We start from the raw sequence: 23,528 nt of genomic DNA, 5'->3' as shown, positions 1-23,528 counted from the left end.
TCTTTTTTGACTCCTTCATTTGATTTCCTTTTAGAATTTCGCGGTCTTCAGAGTTCCGAAAGACCACCGAAAAAACAAAGACAAATAAAAAAACAGAAACAAAACAAATAAATTATAAGTTATAACCAAACAAGTAGTACATCATATTTTGTCATTCAATTCAATAAAACCAACACATACACATACACACACATAGCGATTAGCAATGGTTCCGCTTGAGCCCAACCGAACCGCATAAACCTGTGGTTTAAAAACTTCAACAGTTCTGAGTTCGGTTCGGTGTGGTTAGGTTCGGTTCGGTTCATGTTTGAATATTCATAAATGGTTTGGTTTGGGGTTTCAACGGTGGTGTGATTCGATTCGATTCGATTTGGTCCAAGTTTGAATCTTTGTAAACGGTTCGGTTTGGGAGTTTAGCCATTTGAGCCTTTATCGGCTTACCCGTTTGCAGTTTCGATGCTTGTAAACCACGGTTTAAACGATTTAACAATTTAACGCTATGACACTTCACTTTCGTGAATATTAAATTATAATGTCTTGAACATTTTCGTATAAGGATTGTGTGTAGGATTCGATATAGGATACTATATGGAAATTTATTGGCAGATCGATGATTGTATATTAAATTATTCAAAGCTACGTTTTTGTATTAACAAGCACTTAATTCTAGCACTACTGGTTTACACTGAAATCGAAACCAAAGTGCAAAACTATGGCTTAACCTCTTCGTGGTTTGTAAATTTCTAGAATCCTTTAGTTTGACATTGAGAAATTCCTATAATGGACCAGTTTGAACGGTTTCATGGTTTGATTTGATTCACTTTAAGTTTCTAATATTATAATTTATAAGTAGTTTGAGTCTCCCAAACCGAACCAAATTGTTGTTGAGTGTCACACACACAAACACAACCAATGTTGTCATTGTCCAAGAAGTAGGTGTTGTATGGGTCCTACCATTGTGCTTCGTGTTCTTTTCTGTAATCCCATGGGCCTTCCTCTCATGATGATTGTGTGATGCCCAACTAAGCTATGCACTCAATTAGTCTCAATGGAATTGTTTTCCAAACATTAAGCTCTTTGCCTGTTCAAATCGTCACTTGCACACTTCATTTGTTACATCACAAAAGCACATACCCAAACTCATGGGCTATCTCATAGATCACAATCAGTCTCCTATGAAAGAATGTAAAAACATTATCTATTTATGCTCCCCAACTTGATTTCTATCTCAAAAGTATCCCCTATATTTGTTGAATGGCCGTCACTTTATATGTCTCTTTGTTGAATTGTCAACATTCCCTACCATGCCATCACATCACTCAATTTGAAGTTCAATTCATTATCTATATCATTGTGTGAGAAATGCAAGGTTTGATCGAGCCCACATTCCTCCAACATCGTCATGTTCTCATCATTGTGCTTTTACTTTTGTCTCATTTTCAACCATTTTTGTTGTGTGGAAATTGTGTCTTCTTATCAATCTCCAAAAGATTAAAAATTACATTTGGTGACTAGGACTTTCCTTTCAAAATGGACTATTGATGTTGTCAATCTACTCGTTTTGTTAAGGAAATCTTTGAGAAAAAAACTAATCTTCAAAAGGATGCACATTGTTGACATCATTAATATACTATTATTCGGTTGGCATCATTAATGTTATGTTCAAGTGGGATTCATTAATATTGGGAAAATGTCCTAAATGCACAGATGCACTCATTAGCATGACATGGTTTCAAATCTTGTACATTCACACAACTTTGGTACACCATATATCAATTCTTCTAAATCTCATACCATAGTGTTTGTTGTATCAAACTATTGACCTCGTAGTATATAGGCAATAGACATGACCCGATTAACTCTATTTGTCTCAAAAAAAAATTAAATAACAGCTCCCTTGATAGTCTCTCTATAGGTCAAAAATTGACCTCCTCATGGATGATAAAACATGTATTCTATTGCACTCTATCCTCTCTAATGTTGGATGATGCATGTACATTGAAAGGAGCCATTGGATTGATGACGTTAGTTTCCATTATGTATGTTGACTTGCCACTTTGAGGACCCTATGGTTTCCAAGTCATGAACACACAATAACTACATGGCAAAGACAATTATTCTATTCAAGCGATACGATGTTGTTGCTTTAGAGGAAGGTAAAGTTCAGTTGACATCATTCTATCTAAATCTTCATGCTTTGAATTCTTACTCATACTTCTTTGAGCGTTCCCTACACAAGACCAAAACTTGAGTTAATGGTTGTGCTCACTAAGTTACAATCATCTTCTATTACTCAAAAGGAAGTGAAAATAAATTATGATACTCAATTAATTAGATTTGATGGCACATTAATTAAAAATATAGTATGGGCCAAATAGAATAAAATAATGTACAATGATAAGAAGAAGGAAATCATAACAAAATAGAACAACAATGTTTAGAGAAAATCTATGCAGGAAGCTCAACTTAGATTACATATATCTCAACTATTTTGTTGTTACCCAAATGACCACCATTATGACATGCCCATAAGATAATGAATTCTATGCACAAACCCAAGGTAGGTGTTACATGCATGACCATATAATATCTCGTGGTAAGATTGAACCGTAGTATTCTATACATGTGGATTTACAGGTATAACCATATAATATCCCGTGGTAAGATTGTACCGTAGTATTCTATACACATGGATAAAGTATGCTCATGCCCGTAACCATATAACGTAATAAACGTGTTCGTGGAAGCATTCGAACGTTTGGAAACAAACACATTTGAAAAGGGCAAAATGCGTGTTCCTTTTTTTTACTTTAATTTCAAGACTCTCTCCTCATGAATCTTCTTCTGCTCTGCTACTTCTTATCAGTACATGATCAATAACACTACTCATCCCCCATATCTTGGTGGCCATGATTTCTCCAGCCATTCTGTTGTGCTTCTTGATCCTCCTTCTTTCCACTTGGTCTACAGCTATAGTTATGGCGATCTTATTTACCATGATTTTGCCGCCAAACCATGGATGCAATGCTCCATGGCTTTTGCTACATCTCAACCTCCTCATCATAATTCATGGAGAAGACAAAGAAGAAGCATGCATGAATGAATCAAAAGAGAAGTAACGGAGGAACGATGGGAAGCTCTAGGCAATAGGCGTGGCTCATTATTGTGGAAAGGATGAGGGAGGAGATCCTTAGAGCCAGGGACATGCACATAGCCAACATTAATCTCAAGAACACCATGATGATGAGCAAAAAGAGCAGAAGCTTGATCCATCATGTCAACGAGAATCAAATGCCAAAATTAGATGAATCATAGTCATGGTGATCCTCATAATCAGAATCAGAGTCATCACGATGATGGCGATGATTTGAACAACAGGAAGAATATGAGGAGGACGAAGAGAAGGAAGGTGAATGGTCCTGGGAATACTGCCATAGAAGCTGAAGCTTTAGCTCATAACACCTCTCGCCACTCTCTCTCTCTCTCTCTTTCTAATGTTTAGTACTTTAATAATTCATAAGTATTGAAACTTGATGACATGTGATTCAATCAATACCATTCTTATATATCCAATCCAACGTTGAGATGATTTACCATGCACATTTTATTGAATCATTCTCGAATGCAAATGCACGTATGATATATATGGTTCATTATATGCGTGTAACAGTAGGAATGAAGGGGTAGAGCTCAATGATTGAGGGGATGACTATCTTTTGTAGTTGTGTCCAACATTTAGTGGAGTGTTGGTGGGCTAAATGCTAGGTGTAGTATGATGGATTTTAGGGGTAAAAACAAAGATTGTTTCATTGGTCATGGGTGGAATAGGAATGAGTGCAAAAGGGGCATATACTATATATATTTTGGTTCCACCTAGACATAGGATGACAAACTTCATAGGTCATGTCAACCACAAGCTTGTAATGTCCTTTTAAGGGTTGTCCCAATTCCTAGGATTAAAAGTAATCCTCTTTTCTTCACACTCTCGATTAACCCTCACAATTTTATCCTTGTTACTATATATGAAACGCTACATGTGAACAAAAAAAGGAGCATGCAAATATGTTTTGACTATGTTGAACGAGGATAGAAGAAGAGTTGGGTAGGAGATAACATTTGCAATGTCAATCAGTCTTGCAACAAACCTCGCTTATTATTACAAGTCACTTTGTGAACGTGATTTGAGTCCCTGAGCCTCAACAATGAAGTCATTCCTCTTCCCCAAAGCTAGGCTAGATGCCACCAAACCCAAGTTCTATTCCTCTTTCTTTTATCCTCCTTATTCATCTATTAGTGCACACCCCTAAAATGATCATATTCTCAAACTACCCTTCCCTTACAAAAATCAATAAATATCAAAATACCCTCCCCTTATTTCTTTACCCACCCTTGCTTTTCTAAAGTTTTACCCTTTAATTTGTAATGTTTTCTTTGGTGAAGTCTAAACTAATCCATATCCTTAACCTATGAACGTATAATTTGACATAGGGATCGGCAACGGCTCGGCTCAAGCCTAAACCGTTTGGCTTAGCCGGCTTGAAAACGGCTTAGCGGCTCGGCTCGGCTCGGTTTAGGCTTGAACTTGCCTTAACGGTTTGAGCTCGGCTCGGCTTGGCTTGAGCCTCGCCAAACCGGCTCAAGCCGGCTAAGCCGGATAAACCGTTTAAGCCGTTTATAAACTTTAGAGAGGGGGAGAGAGACAACAGACAAGGGGAAAGAGAGAGAGAGAGTAAGGGAGGGAGAACTACATAGACGAGGAGAGAGAGAGAGAGGGAGGGAGACAACATATAAGGAGAGAGAGAGAGAGAGAGAGAGAGAGAGAGAGGAACTACATAGAGGGGAGAGACAAAGAGACTACACAGAGGGGAGAGAGAGAGAGAGAGAGAGAGAGAGAGGAACTACATAGAGGGGAGAGACAGAGAGACTACACAGAGGGGAGAGAGAGAGAGAGAGAGAGAGAGAGAGAGAGGAACTACATAGAGGGGAGAGACAAAGAGACTACACAGAGGGGAGAGAGAGAGAGAGAGAGAGAGAGAGAGGAACTACATAGAGGGGAGAGAGAGAGAGACTACACAGAGGGGAGAGAGAGAGAGAGAGAGAGAGAGAGAGAGAGAGAGGAACTACATAGAGGGGAGAGACAGAGAGACTACACAGAGGGGAGAGAGAGAGAGAGAGAGAGAGAGAGAGGAACTACATAGAGGGGAGAGACAGAGAGACTACACAGAGGGGAGAGAGAGAGAGAGAGAGAGAGAGAGAGAGGAACTACATAGAGGGGAGAGAGAGAGAGACTACACAGAGGGGAGAGAGAGAGAGAGAGAGAGAGAGAGGAACTACATAGAGGGGAGAGAGAGAGAGACTACACAGAGGGGAGAGAGAGAGAGAGAGAGACTACACAGAGGGGAGAGAGAGAGAGAGAGAGGAACTACATAGAGGGGAGAGAGAGAGAGACTACATAGAGGGGAGAGAGAGAGAGAGGGAGGGAGAGTCGAGACCATAGACGTGAGAGAGAGAGAGAGAGAGAGGAACTACATAGAGGGGAGAGAGAGAGGATTTACATAGAGGGGAGAGAGGGAGAGGGAGAGAGAGTCGAGACCACAGAAGTGAGAGAGAGTGGGAGGGATCATCTGAGAGAGAGAGAGGGAGGTAGGGAGAGAGAGAGAGAGAGAGAGACGGAGGTTTCTAAACCGGTTTCCAAGCCGGTTTGGAGACCGGTTTACAAGCCGTTTACCAAGCCGGTTCACAAACCGGTTTAGCATAAACCGGTTTAGCCTAAACCGGTTTGTGAACCGGCTCGGCTCGGCTCGGCTCAGGTTTGAGATCCTGTAAACGGTTTAGGCTTAGCCGGTTTGGCTTGGATCAGGCCAAACCGGCTAAGCCTAAACCGAACCGTTGCCGATCCCTAATTTGACATATACACTTGCACATACATATGCCCAATTTTACGTACATTCATTTGTACTTATACACATACAAGCAATCACAAACTTTACATACAAAATTATGCATATACAAGAGCACATGAACAATCAAATTCACGTATACTTTTTTTTTTAGTAACACTTTTATTATAAAGTGAGGTGAAAACCCACAAAGAATAAAGAAAAAATACAAGTGTCGATTCGACAGTAAAGAGCTTAAAAGCACTGAACGTAAAGATTGTAAATTTGGAGTGTGATGTCTCTACGTTGCAGACAATCAAATAGAGATTGCCTGAGGGATTGCTTAAAGAAACTAACTTCATGCAGTTGGTTTCGATCAAATACCTTATTATTGCGGGCTGTCCAAATTGTCAAGAGTGCCCAAAATCATGTCCATTAGAGAAAATAGGCATTGTTGGATAGGGCGCACGGAATTTGTCCAAATATCCAAAAGTGTTTATCAAACCTTCAGCCAAGAAATCTATGATAAAGAGATGCACTTAGTCTTTGTACAAATGTTGTAGTGAATGAGCAAGTCCATAATAAGTGTGGGACCATTTTCAATCGTCCACCATATCTTGCACAATGCGGCGAGGCTATTTATCTCTTTTGAAGATTCAACACAGTTGCGAGCACACCCAATAGGCATCTCCATAGGAATACCCATTGTTTGAGTGGAAGACTAGAGCTCTATAAGCTTGTAAACCTGTTTTTCCACCAGGACTGCGTTTTGTGTAGGTTCCATAATGCATTTGCATGTTTGTGAAACCATGGGACAAGTTGCAACAACATATACACTGAATGTGTTGTAATGTTATGCATTGGAATATAACAATGTTCCCTTTTTGTAACATCCAATCCTGAATCTTGCGATCTCCATTTAGAGGTGGCATAGGTACTAAAGAAAGTACCAACTCTGTGACTTGATTCCAGATAACGCGATGATGTGGCCCAAGACTATAACTACATGTCATGTCATTGAAGTGTGTAGTAAGTGACCTTTGTCATTTACCACATCTACAAATGATTTCAACCCCTTCTTTGCTAAAAAGTATGCTTTCATAGGCTCTTGTTCAGCTAGTGACTATGGCCATATAACACTCGAGTGTAAACTTTCGAGGTGTAAACCCCTGATTCTGAATTCTACCTCTTCATTTTATGCGGTGCAATACTTCCTTCCAGTACTTTAGAAGCTTTGAGCTAAACAGACAACCTTTGATGCGCCGGTCAAGCTTTCCAAACACTACATCCCAATGGTTAGTATCCCAATGACTTGGTTTTCAAATGATCAAACATATCACATAGCAATCTTGCCCAAGGCAATGGTTTTTCAACAAATTTTGGAAAGTAGCTTTTCTAACTAGCATATGCAAAAAAAATTAAGAATATCTAGCCCTCCACTCAATTGTGGAGTGCATATCTTCTCTAGTGATAGGAGTCATATACCTCTACAAAACTAAAATACTCGTTCACTCATAAAATTTCACACACTCATCTACACAATTATACTTTTACTTTCAAAACACATATGTATACCTTTATGCATACACATACACATTCATTCGCACATCCACACACACATTTACATATAGAAACACTTGCTCACTCACTCATAATTATATACATTCAATTAACACGAATATATTTTTCATACAAACATACATACAAATATAAAAAATCAGGTACCAATTTACTTTCATATATGAGCATATATAATTGCATACATATACATCCACACAATCCAACTAAATAATACTTCACATGTCCACTATCACACATGAGCATAACAACACATGCATTTAGGAACATATTTTTATGTTTCTTGCACAACCAAATTCCGTGCATATTGTGCACTGTAAAACATCAAAACCAACTCCCCTAGTCCAAGACTCCTTGTGGTTTTGCTCAAGCTTTCACACCCTTCTCTTGATTTATTGCAACATTGTGCAAAATGGGCTACTTGCCTCATGAAAGAAACATGTCTAATTGAGCATGTGTTGGAAAGCCACACAATGTGTATCAAAGTGGGTGATCATCAAAGGCAAGCTTGAACCCCTTCAAATATCAACGATATTATAGTGTTGGTTCAAAAGGTTGATGTCCCATAGTAAGAGGAATTTCGTAATGTGGTCCTCGACATTGTTACTTCACAAAACTTGTGATATGACATCTCAAGATCTAATGGGCAAACAAAACAAGGGGAAGTCATGAGGAGTGTGTGGAAGTTGGAGTTGGGCTATTGGGTGAGTTGTTCAAATCAACTAAGGCAAAATCGATGTCAAGAAGTAAGTCCATACTTAAATATTTTCTCTATGTTAGGAGGTAGACTTTGTAGACCATCCTCAAAAGTTGAATTTGAATCATGGACACTATTTGAAACCAAATGGAGTTGTGCAATTACCATTGCCTCAAACATGTTGGAGAACTTAGTGAACATGCCCAATTATTTATAAGAATAATTATTGTATGATACACACATGTTGGAAAATCGAGTGAACATGCCAAGAAGTCATAAGCATCATTATTAGATCACACCCCCACCCATCCACCCATGCACTCGTGGGGTATATACATATTGATAATGTGTTGCTCAATGCATATAGGGGCCAAAACAAGCTTGGGTGATTCCTATTCATGAAGCTAACCTTAGCTAGAAATAATTGTAAGGTTGTGTGTTGGTGTGTATGTGAAGGTTTGTGGGCCATAAGTAATGATCTTGCATTGCTAGATAATATATGGAACCCCATACAAAGTTGGTAAATGCATACACTTGGTGAAATGACTCCAAACCTACTTGCAGATGTTGACATCTCATAGAAATCTCAATAAGGATGCCTTATGATTCTTTTGTAACGAATGATCCAAGAGACAATTAATTATTGAGGGAGCATGGATCCAAGTGACAAGCCACCTATGTTTAAAGTCGTTGATGGGAGCTATGTTTTTAATAAAGGGAAGATTCACAAGGTTCCTGCTACAGATGTAGTAGCATTGAAGTCTCCCCTCATGGGTCTATTTGAGTTTGACTTGGGAGATGCAAGTTATTTAAGATATATGGGATTGCAAGTAGCTTGGAATGTGGCTATAGAATAACTTTTAGATTAGTTGACTAGTTTTCTCTACTTTGGAGTACATAAATTGCTTTCCTCAAACCATCATCTTATAAAGATGAGTTGGGAAAAATATTTTGTATGTTGTTATGACTTTTCTAAAAACTAATGGAAGGATATGTTCTTTTGAAAAAAAATAATAATTATTGAGAGAGAATGGAGCAATATTATTCTAGAAAAAAAACCATGTACAACATGATAATCTAGTAAAATTTGGGTAAAAAGCTTATAAAATTGTTTACGATTTCACTATCATCATGAGTCATGACCATCAACATTGATTCACCATCGCCATGTAAACATCATCAACGTCAATATTAACACCATCATTGACACCATTCAAGAAAGATTTGAACTATGGTTGTGGTTGAGTTAGTAAAAGTGGAATAATATGAATTACTTTTGCCTTATACATATGTTAGATTGTTGTGTTGTGTTGGAGATTATCTTCCAATTGTTAACCTTTCTTCTTCTTTTCAATCTGGAGTTAAGGGGAATACATGCGTATATATTCGATGTAGATCGAGCCCACAACTTTAGGTTAGGACTTAGAAGAGGTGATGCCTAGTTCTCTTAGCCCCCCTAAAAGCCTTGCAACTCGAAAGGTAAAATGCATTTCTCACGAGGGTACCCCATCACTCCATCCTCCAAGGGTAGGTAACACACAACAACCATTGTCCCATGAGAGACAATGGCCTCACTTCAACCTTCCAATGACATAGAGCATGTCAAAAGGTAGCATTATGACACTTGGTTGAGCTGCCTCATGGAGTCCAACAAATTATTGGATGGAGCTTGGTGCCCTCGACCCACGACATAGGCACATTTGCTAACCCTTCGGATTGTATCACTCTATCAAATAAAACCCTTTTGGATTGTGCCACTCTGTAAGACAAAACCCCTTCTGATCGTACCACTCAAACTATTGGATAAATCCCTTTCGGATCATATCGCTCTAACTATGGGATAAAACCTTTTTTCGGATCGTACCACTCTAACTTTCGGTAAAACCTTGTCGGATCATACCGCTCTAGCTATCGGATAAAAACCGTTTTCGGATCGTACCACTCTAACTATCCGACAAAACCTTGTCGGATCTTGTGACTCTTAACAATCGGAGAAAACCCTTTCGGATCGAACGATCGAAGACATAATATACATACATACATATACATACACACACAAACACACCCCAGAAGTAATGTCAAGAGGAAGGAAGAAGACTTTCTTTTCTTGGTAACGGGTTAATTTTGATTGAAGGAGATGATATGATCACACAGTCTTTAATCTAAGCTTTCATGGGGTTCAGAACCAGACCCCCCCCTCCTCCTCCTCTCCATCACCATCTCCTCTGCTCCAGAACGTGCTCCTCTCCTCGGATCAAGCGAGAAGATCATTCTCTCCTTCCTCATCACGACAGCCTCTTCTCGGAGTGGAAGGTTAGTCGTTACTTCTCTTCTTTTTTTATGCGGATTATTCGAATACCACGAGAAATGAAGAAAGGGACAGATACATGTTGTCTGATGACATTGTATATAGAGATGAGATCCTTGTTTACTATCCATTTTTATTTTCATATTCTGTTTTATAGAGATGGATTGAAATGTTTTAGCTACATGTACATCATTTATATTCGATCCACATTTCTTGCCTACATTTTTCTCTTTTGTTTCTGTTTTTTGTTGATCTACTACTCTGATATACTTCTGTTTAGTATCTATTACATGTAATTTTACAAGATCTGAGCTTTTAAGTGCCTCTTTATCTCACACATGTTTGAAGGATATTTTGTATTATAATTGTGAACGTTATTACTCTTTTCTTGGCATTGCTAACAGTTGTTACATTACCCTTTTTTTTATATTAGAACTAATTTTACTACACTAAATCTTTAATTCCATTTTGATATCACCAAATTGAATGTTGTTTTTGATTTCTTGAAGTTGCTGGAGGTTGTCAAATTATATTTGGTTCTCTTTTCTTTTGTTTAATTTTTCTTCTGCTTTTCTTCTTCTCTTTAGATTCTGGTCGGACCCACAGATTGGCAGAAGTATTTTTCTGGCACTGAAGGATCAGAGCGATATCGAACACACAATGTGAAAGGAGCTCCATTTTGCCCAGGTGTCTATGAACTTGCTCTATGCTCAACTGAATTCACAAAAACCAATGGCACAAGATCCTCAGCCCAATTCAAGAAGGACACACTTGTTGTTGTTTATGTCGGGCAAGCTGAAAATTTGTATTCTAGGCTTCAAGAATATGGTCGCACTGGATCTCACTTAGAAACTGGTGGCGGGGGTGATTATAAGTGTGGGAAGTCATGGAAACCTTCTGGGAACACAACTTCAAGTGAGAGAAACTTAAATGATTTCGCATGTCAACAAGTAGCTTGTGATTGTCCACGCTTATTCACGAGGGCATTCACTCATGGATACCCAATTGCATTTCGATGGACTCAGGTATGTTACGTTTAAACATCTCTCTTGCCATTTTACCTTTTTAGACTATTCATCGCATGCCATTCATTTCCTTATTTGCTGTGTTGTGAATCCCGCAGACAACCACAATGCCATTCTTTCATTGATATGTGATGCCATGCTTCAAATCCCTCACACCTTTTTTAACTATTTTAAACTACCATGCTTTAAATCCAAACTCTTTCACATGCTGATTAGCAATGTGTGATTGGTCATACTTGTTCACAAAGCATTCTTAACTGGAAGAGGGTATTAAACTATAAAGTTGTGGGGCACGTTTGTGAATAAAGATTTATGAAGTACCAGGAGTGGAATGTACTGTAAAAGCTGGATACAAAATACACAATAAGAAGCTCAATTGAGCTGTGATCCTGCAATATGAAGCATGTGCATAATCACATGATCCTGCAACTTGCAGCAAAGGAGTTTAAAATTTTTCAATAAAGTTATGGGTAAAACTCAGTGCAAATGCGTAGCAATGGGCAAAATTCACAAGAGAATTTTTTTAAAAGTTCTTATGAAGGTTCGTGTTCACAAGAGAGCTAAGGGACTGCATAGAAGACATGGTCAATGAATACAAGACATGAATAATGAACTTTTGAAATCTCTGTTTTCCAGAAGCGATCAGATGCACAGGGTATCATGTTGATAGGCTCATGAAGATTCTTGTAAAGGTGGTTAAGAGTATTAGTGAAGAGAGGAGTGATTGGAAACGTGATTTTGCATATCATTAGTATCCACAACTTGTTTTGAGCTATCCGCTCGCGTTCATTCATAAGCTCTACTAACTGTCTGATTACAATACCACAAGCATGTAATGAGATCCTAACTTTGCCACTGTAATAGAATCATAACTTTAGATAGTCAATAAAAGGCAATGCACTCTTGCAATTTTTTCAATGTTTGGGCTGTTTATTAATATGGTAACTTCATGGAATTGATGTGATGACGTTTTCTCTCAAAATAAGCTTTAAGAGGGATATTATTAGGCCATTGTGATATTATATGTTAGAATATCCTAGAACTTCGGTGTACTTTTTCCAGTCTCAAAAACCTTAACATCTTTTTCATTCTGATCACATTGGTCTCTCCTTTTCCACATTTATTATCCTCCTCATTGCTTCCCTTGCCATTCACATTTCTCTCCTTATGTTGTCTTCTTGATGTTTGATCTCTATGGTGAGATTTTGGAAATTGGTTTCAGCTTGCCATTTAGAGGAGACAATCTACTCCTTTGTTTGCATTATTTGACCTGTCACAGCAAAGGGAGGATAACTGTACTTAACCAATATATTTCTGATATACCCTTGGTACAATAGTAGCAACCTTTTTTGGATTGATTCCATTACTTCTGCTAGACATATGTGTAACTGTAGACCTGTTCCTCTAAAATCCACAATTTCTTTTTTGACCAAAATCCTCAATTTCATTGTTACCCCATATGTCCTTGATCAGTCTCCTCGAGCAATTATTTTGCTATCTGAGCAATTATTAGGATAATCCCTGCTTTTCTCTCTTCGATATTGTTGAGTCTATGTTGTTAGGGAATATGAGAAAAAGCATACGTGACATATTTCATACTAAAAAACAGCATAGCAATTACTTGGTGTTTGCAAATGCTTTCTGTGTAGAATGAGAGTGGTAATGATATTTGCAAAGACGTTTTTTATAATGCTATGCTGAATAAATATCATAACAAAATCAAATTGGAGAAGATGCATCAAATTGTTAAGCTAAGTGTTTCATAAACAAACTTCTTAAGAAACATTCATGAGATCTAGAGAGCACCAGAATAATGTTTACCTTATAGAAGAACTTACAGCTTGGGATCAAACTATTTTAGCTTATAGTCAATAAGCTGATTCTTCTTTCTTTCAATTCTTCATGTTTCATTGTGCTATTTCATAAATATAAAAGATATTATTATTTAATATAAGGGTTGCCTTCGCACTAGAATAATGTTTAACCTATAGAAGAACTTACAGCTTGGGATCAAATTATTTTAGCTTATAGTCAATAAGCTTATTCTTCTTTCTTTGAATTCTTCACGTTTCATTGTGCTATTTCATAAATATAAAAGATATTATTATTTAATATAAGGGTTGCCTTCGCAAATTCAGTGTGGTAAAGTCATACACTGAGACTTCTTGATGATGGTGGATAATGAAAGCAGTGAGACAAATACAATTACATCTCTAAGTGAATTTTCCCATTTTGAAAGCCAACAATACCGTAATTACCCATTTCAGGTTTTGAGACAAGTATGATTACAAATATGGGGGACATCAGGTTATCCATACTGAAACAAAAATAAAAGGTCAAGGTTTCTGAAAGATCCATGACAATAATCTTAATGCACTAGCTGGCTTTACAATTGGTGATGCTTCTGGTGAATGATCTCCATGGTCTGGTGCTGATATGGCCCATGTGCCTTGTATCCTGGTTCCCGTTGTTGCCATTCCTTTACTTTCTCAGTCATGACTCCACATACCTATGCATCCGAATCTCAAGCAAGCCATACCTAAAGTGATGCAGGTCAGCCTTCTTCATCATTTATCGAAGAGTGTACTCCGCAAAGAGTGTATACTGCTTCAGTTGGCCCCAGGTGTGCAAAATGCTTGTCTTGCTTCAATCTCTAGCTTGTGGAGAGTTGGCCTATTACTTTGTGAGCACTATGGGGCATGTAGGCATCCATTGAGAGAGAGTGTGTGTGTTATGAAAAGAGGAAGAGAGAGTGTGCTAATCATCTTCTCTATTTCAGACTAAGTGTAGGACTGATGCACTGGTTATAGAAGCAGGACTACTAAAATGTTTCGACTATGCTTGGAATAGAGGAAGCAATAAAGAAAGGAGGCCCAATGACGCTTTTATGAAGCTTCAGCAGAAGACTGGGAAGTTGAAAATGAAGTCTGTTATTAAAGCTTTCAGCAAAAAGCTCTGGAAGTCAAATAAGGTTAATAAGGACTTTCCAGGTGATGAGAGGAGCAACTTGTTAGATGCATTACCCTGGCAATTCCATGCAATGAAGAAGGAAACAATATCATGTACTTTGGAGTGCGCAAATTCTAAATCCAACAAGAAGACAAATCCATCTGAACCTACTGGAACAGCTACCTATAGATCATCGAATGGAGCAAAAATAGTAATTACATCTCTCCCTTGGGAACCACCTGAGAAGGGTGATATATGTGGAGTAATTGATGGTAATGGTATGGTCTGCAAAGAAGCGCCCGTTTATGGGAGAAAAAGATGTAGTAAACATAAAGGGATGAGAATTCAGTCAACTTCAAGAGTTTCATTTATGCAATGGAAATATGGAATGCAGAAAGAAGAATCATTTGTTAAATCTATGGCATCTGAGGAATACTCACAATCTAAGGCAGGGGTCATGATTTGTGGAGTACTTGATGCTAATGGCATTGTTTGCAATGAAGCACCTGTCCTTGGAAGAAAGAGGTGTGATGCTCATAAAGGAATGAGAACAAAGTTGGGTTCAACTAAGTCTTTGCAAAATATATGTGGCATTATTGATGCTAATAATGGATTTCCTTGCAAAGAAAGGCCGCTTTCTGGTAGAAAGAGATGTGAAGTGCACAAAGGCATGAAATTATGCTCTAATTTAAGCTTGTGATATATTTATAAGCATTCAATGATTGCGGGAATTTACCTATTTCTATTGTGTATGATTCATCTGCAAGCGAAGACAAATCATATTGTAGCAAATTCACCAGCAGAGACCAATCATACTGTAGCAGCGTACCGACCATTCTATGAATGAACTAGTAGTGAATAGTAGATTAAGGGGTTCTTGTTAATTCAATTGTCCCAAATGGGCATTTGTTCTGTACAATCCAAAAACGATAAAAACATCAAAGATTTACCCAGCTATCAGTGCTAATAGTGATTTTAGCTTTTGGATTCCTCTATTATCAGCACATACCTCAAAATTGTCATGTTCATTTTCTCTTGTGGCAACTTATATGGCATGACTAAGTGTAAGCATAAGTGTCATTGGTTAAATTAAAAGGATCAGATAAATGATAGTTAGAAATTTACATCATCAATGAACATTGTCATATTATATTTAATAACTTGGTTTCAACTTTCAACCAATATCTTGACAAGACCAGCTTAACCAGTTAATTGGTGTCATGTATTATTTTAATTCACTTGAGAAGACTTAAGTCAAAAACAGAATGGGATTGATTTTTCAAGAATTGACTTGCATGGTAGTTGCACTCACTAATTCAAGAAATATATGAAATCAGAACTCTTGAAGGAGAGAAACTGAACTCAAATAAAAGATAAACTAAATAAAATGGAGTGCAGTGAATTGTCTAAACCGATACATTTCCTTTTTCAGCAACTAAAGAGAACAATGGATTGTATAAAGCAGAATATATCATGAATAAAAATTAGGCTGGGGGGATGACAATGGTATCAAGTAACCATATTTGTGGTGTGCGTTGTTTTAGTATGGATCTGCTAACTAGATTCAGGCACATATTTATCCATTTCTTGTATGTGTCCAATTCTTATATTATACAATCTTCAGTAATGCCTGTATTAGAATTGACAGTATATTCCATTGATAGATTAAAAATTGTTCCAGAAAAATATGGATCATATTAGTCATCATTTGCTTCCTCTCAGCTTCAAATATCTTCTATGAGTTACTTTCTTCAAGTCTCTTTTGATGAGCTAGTTTCTGTTCAGTCTCGTTAAGCCCCATTTGCCCCCTGCAACAAGGAAACACACAAATAAGTGACCAAAGAAATGGAATTGTGTGAACTTCTGAAATCTTCAACCAATAAAGTTAGCAAATAATACACCAAACATTATATTGATTTTTACATATGAAACACATGATCATGTTGGTAGTCAATTCACCCTATAGATATTTAATTATAAGGAAATAAGTTTCTTTCGTCGCTACAAAAAATTCTTGATTCAAATCGTTCCTTAAATCTTCAAGCATAATCTTGTCTTATATTCTTCATATACTGTATGAAATGTCATGGCATTCATAAAAGAAGAGGAATGGATATCAACCTCCAAAGCTTCTCAATTATTTTCCTTTTTCCAATATGCTCATCCAATAGCACAGCGACATCATTAGGAGTGACATAACCATACCTAATACAAATTACTGATAAAAAAATTAATACAAGGCTAGCACAATAAAATCCATTCCATCAATTAGAAGAAAAACTACCACTACCAAAACATGTATGACCTCTTTAAGGATTCTGCAAAGTTTTAAAAATCTACTGCATAGACTCACAAAAATTTAAGTAACCTCACCAATGGCCTGAGATTTCACCGGAAGCATCAGGGCTGAAGATGATCACATTTCCCGCATACTTATGGCCACCAACATGTGAGCAAGACTGAACAAAAATATCATTTGCCAGTGATCGTTCCCTGATTTCTTTATTGAAGGTTTCAACTAGGGGGGGTCCACATGTACCACAACGGCGATCACGAGTACCATGGGCACATACAAAGACATAAGATCCCATGAGCTTTTCTGGACTCATCTGTGACCAATCCTTCTCCTTTACCACAACCTCTTCCACAAACTGTTCAATGTTGGAAACTGCGAGGCCCCTGTACAAGATGGAATCATTTTCTTTTTTCAATCTTGGTACACCTGCATCTATATGATAATCACGTCATTCGTTTATGGAAATCATGTTTTTCATGTATACATATATAACTCCTTGTATAATATAATCGTGCTCGTTGTGCATACATGTCATGTATAACAATAATCATGCTAGTTGAATATATATATATATATATATATATATATATATATATATATATATATATATATATATATATATTGTGTATGTCATCATAATGTTACTTGTGATCAGTCTTAATTTGTTGTGCATACACTAATGGTACTAGCTGTGGAAGTATGTAAAACTAAGTCAACAAATAGATTGGAAAGAAAAACACTTGCTTGTATTTGAGCATGTCAGGAAATATGAGGAGATCACCATCCGAACCAGTGGCTTCATAAATTGTAAGGCGTGTCTGTGTGAAGGGAGGAAACAAAAATGCCCAACCATATTTAAATAATGTGATAATCAATAGAAATGAAAATGAAATTTTAAAGAAATTCTGAAGTTTGGTAGTTAAGAGAGACTTGAACATTGAGCAAAAACTAATCATGCAAAGAAGGAATACATGTAAAGAACAAATTCAGTGTCATTGTTTGATCAAAGCTTGGAAAAAACTGTGACGTCCAGAAATAAAAAGGGAAAACTATGAAACATTCTTAAACTGGAACTGAGCAGGCAAAACAAAAGGGAAACCAATGAAACATGATTATTATTCATTTAAAACAGGTTAGACCCTTGAATGAAAAGGAAGACTGCAAATAGTGAACTCAACGTGTCACCTTAAAAGTGGAAACAATGTTTAATGTCTGCATATAGCTGCCAATCTAATAGGCATTAGACATTTGTGTCTAAGAGAGCAACAATTATATGGAGACTTTCTTCTATCTGTCTGTGTTACAAGGTCTTGTTGGCAAGAGACATAAGGCAGGCAATCCATATACCAACTTTGGTTGTTGTTCCAATAGGCATTGAACAAACAAAATTCTGAGTTCTTTACGTCTAGAATAGCATCCATGAGACCGGCCTAAGAAGCTTTCAGAAGGTGGTGAAACCCCAAGCAAACCGGCCATTTTTGGTTTATTTCACAACCGGAAACTTCTGTAAAAAGAAAAAAAGAAAAGATCTTGACTCGAGATTTTGTACACATTGCACTTAATTTCACATTCAGGTCCTGAACAAAGGATACAACACCCGGTTTTCGTCACAGTTGGCAACCCTTTCAATACTACTTTTATTGATGATTAATAAAGACAATCCAACAAGATAAAGCCCAAATGCTAGAACCAGAGCCATCAATTTTAGCATATTTCAGCACCAAAACCGATATATATATATAGAACCTCCGAAGCATTCCCTACTGAACATAGTATCAAAGAGAACAATTCAGTTATGATTGCTGCAGAAATTTCTCTCCAGAACCCAAATTCGAGTTTTCATGAAAAGAGAGGCTTGTTTGAATAAGGCAGTTCTTTTCCATGTTGCCAATATCACATCTTTAGACACAATATCGTAGCCCTCCCTCTTAACTTATGCAGTCATTAAAAACCTTCGAGTGAGTTTACGTACAGTCAATTTAAGTGAGAGGCGTCAAAGCAAGGAATAATGGAACCAAGAGAAAGACTGCAGAAGAACCAGTCTCAGAAAAGGAAGAAGGCAGATAAAAAAATCAAATCGAAGCAGAAGAACTAACCTCCTTAGGAGATACAGAAGAAGAAGAATCCGAAGAAGAACAAGAAGCATTGCGAGATTTGATGAGTGAGACTGAGAGAGAACGAGGAAGCAGGTCGTTTTCTGAGGCTTCGAGCTGAGGAGGCCAACTCAGAGGATCCTTGTAAGACAAGAAGAAATGGCGATGGTAAAGCTTCACAGTTCCAGTCAGCTCGTCTCTTCTGGGCATGGCAGAGGGGGTATGGAGATCCTTATCATGAAGGGAAGCCATAGATCGGAGGGAAATCATCGAATTCCGAGGGATGGAGAGAAGATGGAGAAGAGGAAGAGAACAGAATCGATCAGACCTGATCGTTCTGAGCGACATTTTTCTGATCATCATCATCTTCTTCTTCTTCTTCTTCACTTCTTTCTTTCTACGTCTGTCTGTTTCCTTCTGTGGGGGGAGGGGTACTCAGTGTAAATAACCAAAACTTAGAGGAGGGGCTCTTCATGTTCTATATATTAAATAAATAGAAATAGAAATAGAAATAGAAATAGAAATAGATATTTTGATTTAGTTATTTAGTTATTTATTGGGAAAAGTATGAGGATACCCCTGGACGTTCGTCTATTTACCAGAATGCCCCTGGAAGTTCCAAATTTACCAAACTACCCCTATGCCCCAAAAAATACACTCTTTAAAATAATTATACACTCAAATCTACAAGCCCTATTTACCATAATACCCTTAAAACACAAATTTCTTTACTTAAGAGATTCTTTGGGTCCTTTGTACTTACTTTATAAAGTGTATTTTTTTGGACATAGGGGTGGTTTGGTAAATTTGGAACTTCCAGGGGCATTCTGGTAAATAGGCGAACTTCCTTGGGTATCTGGGTACTTTTCCCTTATTTATTTATTATGTAGAACACGCTCAACACTATAGCTATGGCCTTGGTTTCGGCTCAAACTGAACCGAACTGTTTAGCCATGGTTTAACGGGTTTATCGGTTCCAATATAATTAAGCATGTTGGTTTGGTTCAATTATTATTAAATGGTTTGGCTTTAGTTTGGTTTGGTTCTAAGACTCTTCTTTATTGGTTTATAGGTTTACATGGTTTGGTTTATTGGTTTTTTGTTAACTTTTTTCTATTTCTTGAATTATTTAATTAATGTTTTTTATTTATTGATTTAATTAATTTAAATTGTTCGGGTTTGGTTTCAACTTTTCTCTAAACAGTTTGGTGTACATTTTTCTTAAGTGGTTTGCTTTAAGTGGCTTGGGAGTTCATGAACGGTTTTTGTTTTCTATAAATGGTTTGGTTTAAAGGCAAAGAAACCAAACCCATGATATTATATATTTTGTAGTTGCTATTATGAACTAAGAAGGCTTTGCATTCCGTTTGACATCCAAGAGGGATAAGATAGGGATCACATTGTCGTTATGTAGGAAATGCATAGGAGGAATTAAGTTAAACTAGGATTATTAAAAAGGTTGAATGATAGATTGAGGGTGTAGTAAGAAAGAAATGTCATAAGTTATAGTTGAATACAACAAAAAGGCTTAGCTTAATTGGTAAAAGTGTGTCCTACGAGTTGGAGACCAGAGGTTCGGAAGTGTTGTTGAAATATGAAGTGAGAGAGCTAGGGTTTCGAATCAAGAGGATTCAACAACGACAAAAGGCATCATGGTCGTCATTCGTTGAGACATCGTTGCCAAAACTTGAGGATATCCCCTTGAAGCTCTACTCGTGATCTTATCTTCTTCGTTAACTCCTATAGATCTTCTTCTTCTTCAGTCTTCTCAACATATTTGAGATTTTAGGGTTTCCTTCTTTATCATCTTCATGAGAGTTTCGGTTTATTTCCTCTTTGTGTTGTACTTAATCACTTCAAACATTTTGTAGACCATACTTTATAAAGGGATTTTTAAAAAAAATCTATTGCCTTTGCCCTAAAAAAGACCCATTTGATCTCATCCTTGTGCTAAAACTCTTCATAATCTCATGTTCCTTATGTGAATACCCTATTTTGATCCTAACCATGCACATTAAGTGTCGTTCAACTCGTCACTTCCTTTGACTCTAACGACCCTTCAACTCTAAGGAGCCTTTGATTTTGAAGACCTTTCAACTTTCGAGGGCCTTTAAGTTCCGTGGTCTTTCGACTTCCATGAGCCTTCGAGTCTCCAAATATTCCCGCCATCTTAGTCCTTGCATCCTCCTAGTCAACCAATCCTTTCCTATTCAAGTCCTTGGTGGTCCCATTTAGATTTCACATGTACGTGCGTAACATTGCGACAACATGGGTAGTGTGGAACAATCTAACAACCCCCAAGTGCTTAGAGGGAGTTGCAAAACTAGTCTTATTAGTTATATACCCATATGATGGCTCACAAGTCTTTGTTATTTGAAGACACGTGTTCACACTCATAACTGTGGACATTTATTGCTCAATATTTTATTGAGAAAGAGGGTGTAACCCATGGGAGGACAATGATTAGGACATCATAGTGGCACTTACTTAAATGGAAACATTCCTCTTAAAATTCCTCGTTTTTCATGTGCTCAACTCTTTGTCGTCTTGTGGCACAAAGTATTGTCTTTCTTTTCATGGCAACTTCATATATTAGAGAGCATTCTAATTCCTTTGTAAAAGGAGTTATTAGTGTCTTCTTGGTTGTTATATTGGCATGCAAAGGAGAAATTGTGCTCTTCTTGTTATATCTTGTTTTTTGACGGGATCAAAGAGGTGGGAGATGTAGTCAAGGTTCACTATCAAATATTTTTGGATTTTTTGGATGTGTGATGATTATTACATTTCCCCCCCAATTATAGGTTTATTTGGAAGTAATTATAGACTATAAGAATGGTGCATGGTCTTTTACCTACACAAATTGAAGAGCAACTATGGGTTGATTGGCATGCATAAGGTTAGATTTAACTTTTTCAAGTGAGTACTAGTGTCTTATACCATTGGTCCATTGAGTCTCTTTGATAGCTATAATTTAAGGCTGAAGAATAATGAAAGCTTGTATGTAGCTCTGAACCTACGTCCATTAGAAGCAATGGTTCACATAATGTTATAATTGGGGATAATGTCATGACTCATAATTCAAATGCACATAATTTTGTATTCGATGACAAGCATGGAGATAGAGCCTCTCTATAAAATTGCAAGGAGTATTGATGTGGCAATTTTGTATATTGATGAGGGAACATCTCATGGGTTAGAGCGAGATTCTAAAGTTCATGGTCACGTCGAAGGTGTTGGGGAGGATAATGAAGTATGTACTGGTGTAGAACTAGATGTTGAAGATTAAGAGTGGCATCAAGTGAAGCATAAGATAAAAAGGAAGGGTGTTGCCATGCAAAAGGACACAAAAGTACTAATAGTCAGGCATTACTAAAAGATAATTTCAAAATAAATGAGGGCTTTAAGAAAAATTCTTGGTAGAAAAAAGTGAGATATCAAAGATTGTCTAACCAGTAATAATTCAATTCTTTAATAAGGGTGGTGCAACCTCAATTTAATCAACGACTTTATACTTGTGGGGCTAGACAACAAAACTTTATGATTGGTGGAGGGGATGTGGTACACATTAGGGATCGGCAACAGCTCGGCTCAAGCTTAAACCGATTTTTAATGGCTTGGCGGCTTGGCGGCTCGGCTCGGGTTGAGCCTGGCCAAACCGGTTAAGCCGCTTAAAAACTTGAGAGAGTACACAGATGAGAGAGTTAGAGTGTGTGTGTGTGTGTGTGTGAGGGAAACTACACAGACGAGGAGAGAGAGAGACAAAGTTCACAGATGAGAGAGTTATAGAGTGTGCGTGTGTGAGGGAGACTACACGGACGAGGAGAGAGAGAGTACACAAATGAGAGAGTCGGAGAGTGTGTGAGAGAGAGGGAAACTACACAAACGAGGAGAGAGAGAGAGAGAGAGTACACAGTAGAGAGTATGTGTGTGTGTGTGTGTGTGTGTGAGAGGGAAACTACACAGACGAGGAGAGAGAGAGAGAGTACACAGATGAGAGAGTCAGAGAGAGTGTGTGTGAGAGGGAAACTACACAGACGAGGAGAGAGAGAGAGAGAGAGTACACAGATGAGAGAGTCAGAGAGTGTGTGTGTGTGAGAGAGGGAAACTACACAGACGAGGAGAGAGAGAGAGAGAGAGTACACAGATGAGAGAGTCAGAGAGTGTGTGTGTGTGAGAGAGGGAAACTACACAGACGAGGAGAGAGAGAGAGAGACTACACAGATGAGAGAGTCAGAGTGTGTGTGTGAGAGAGGGAAACTACATAGACGAGGAGAGAGAGAGAGAGAGAGAGAGAGAGAGAGAGGGAGACTACACAGAGGAGAAAGACAGAGTGTGTGTGTGTGTGAGGGAGACTACACAGAGGAGGAGAGAGAGAGAGAGGGAGACTACACAGATGAGGAGAGAGAGAGAGGTTTCCAAACCGGTTTAGGGATCAGTTTGGTTTTGGTTTGAGAACCCCAAAACAGTTTAGGCTTAACCGGTTTGGTTGGCGAAGCCTAAACTGAATCGTTGCCGATCCCTAGTACACACAAATCCTTAATGTAGCTCTTTAACAAGTAGTTAGTACATTTATGTGTATAGTAGTTAGTGCATTTATGTATACACTTGCTCATAAAGAGAAAATTCTTAAGGAAAAGTACATTTATGCATACACTTGATTGGTGTTAAATGAAAGTGCTATCATGGAATGTGTGAGGGGCATC

General features: G+C 37.7%; 2 protein-coding genes across 3 annotated transcripts; one reads left to right on the top strand and one right to left on the bottom strand.

Moving 5' to 3' along the window:
- Positions 1-10,290: 10,290 nt before the first annotated feature.
- LOC147861617 (protein EFFECTOR OF TRANSCRIPTION 2-like) lies at positions 10,291-15,431 on the top strand. Its single transcript, XM_087321988.1, has 3 exons — positions 10,291-10,467; positions 11,050-11,487; positions 14,267-15,431. The coding sequence occupies exons 1-3, from the start codon at positions 10,327-10,329 to the stop codon at positions 15,134-15,136; spliced, it is 1,449 nt and encodes a 482-aa protein (XP_087178114.1). The 5' UTR covers positions 10,291-10,326; the 3' UTR covers positions 15,137-15,431.
- Positions 15,432-15,783: 352 nt separating this feature from the next.
- On the bottom strand, positions 15,784-19,238 carry LOC147861616 (altered inheritance of mitochondria protein 32-like). 2 transcript variants are annotated; one of them, XM_087321989.1, is made up of 5 exons: positions 18,829-19,238; positions 17,477-17,550; positions 16,810-17,164; positions 16,558-16,641; positions 15,784-16,244 (listed from the first exon to the last, which is right to left on the bottom strand). In XM_087321989.1, the coding sequence occupies exons 1-5, from the start codon at positions 18,876-18,878 to the stop codon at positions 16,172-16,174; spliced, it is 636 nt and encodes a 211-aa protein (XP_087178115.1). In that variant the 5' UTR covers positions 18,879-19,238; the 3' UTR covers positions 15,784-16,171. The 2 variants fall into 2 exon arrangements, with proteins under 2 accessions (XP_087178115.1, XP_087178116.1); XM_087321990.1 differs by having other exon boundaries at positions 16,810-17,115.
- Between the last annotated feature and the right edge of the window lie 4,290 nt (positions 19,239-23,528).

The sequence above is a fragment of the Azolla caroliniana genome, unplaced genomic scaffold, assembly GCF_043228905.1.
Source record: "Azolla caroliniana isolate FFs.n. ecotype wild unplaced genomic scaffold, voAzoCaro1.0.p SCAF_7, whole genome shotgun sequence".
In the NCBI taxonomy this organism is placed as follows: Eukaryota; Viridiplantae; Streptophyta; class Polypodiopsida; order Salviniales; family Salviniaceae; genus Azolla; species Azolla caroliniana.
The sequence above is the reverse complement of the archived record's forward strand: the minus strand, read 5'-3'. Positions and strand labels throughout refer to the sequence as shown.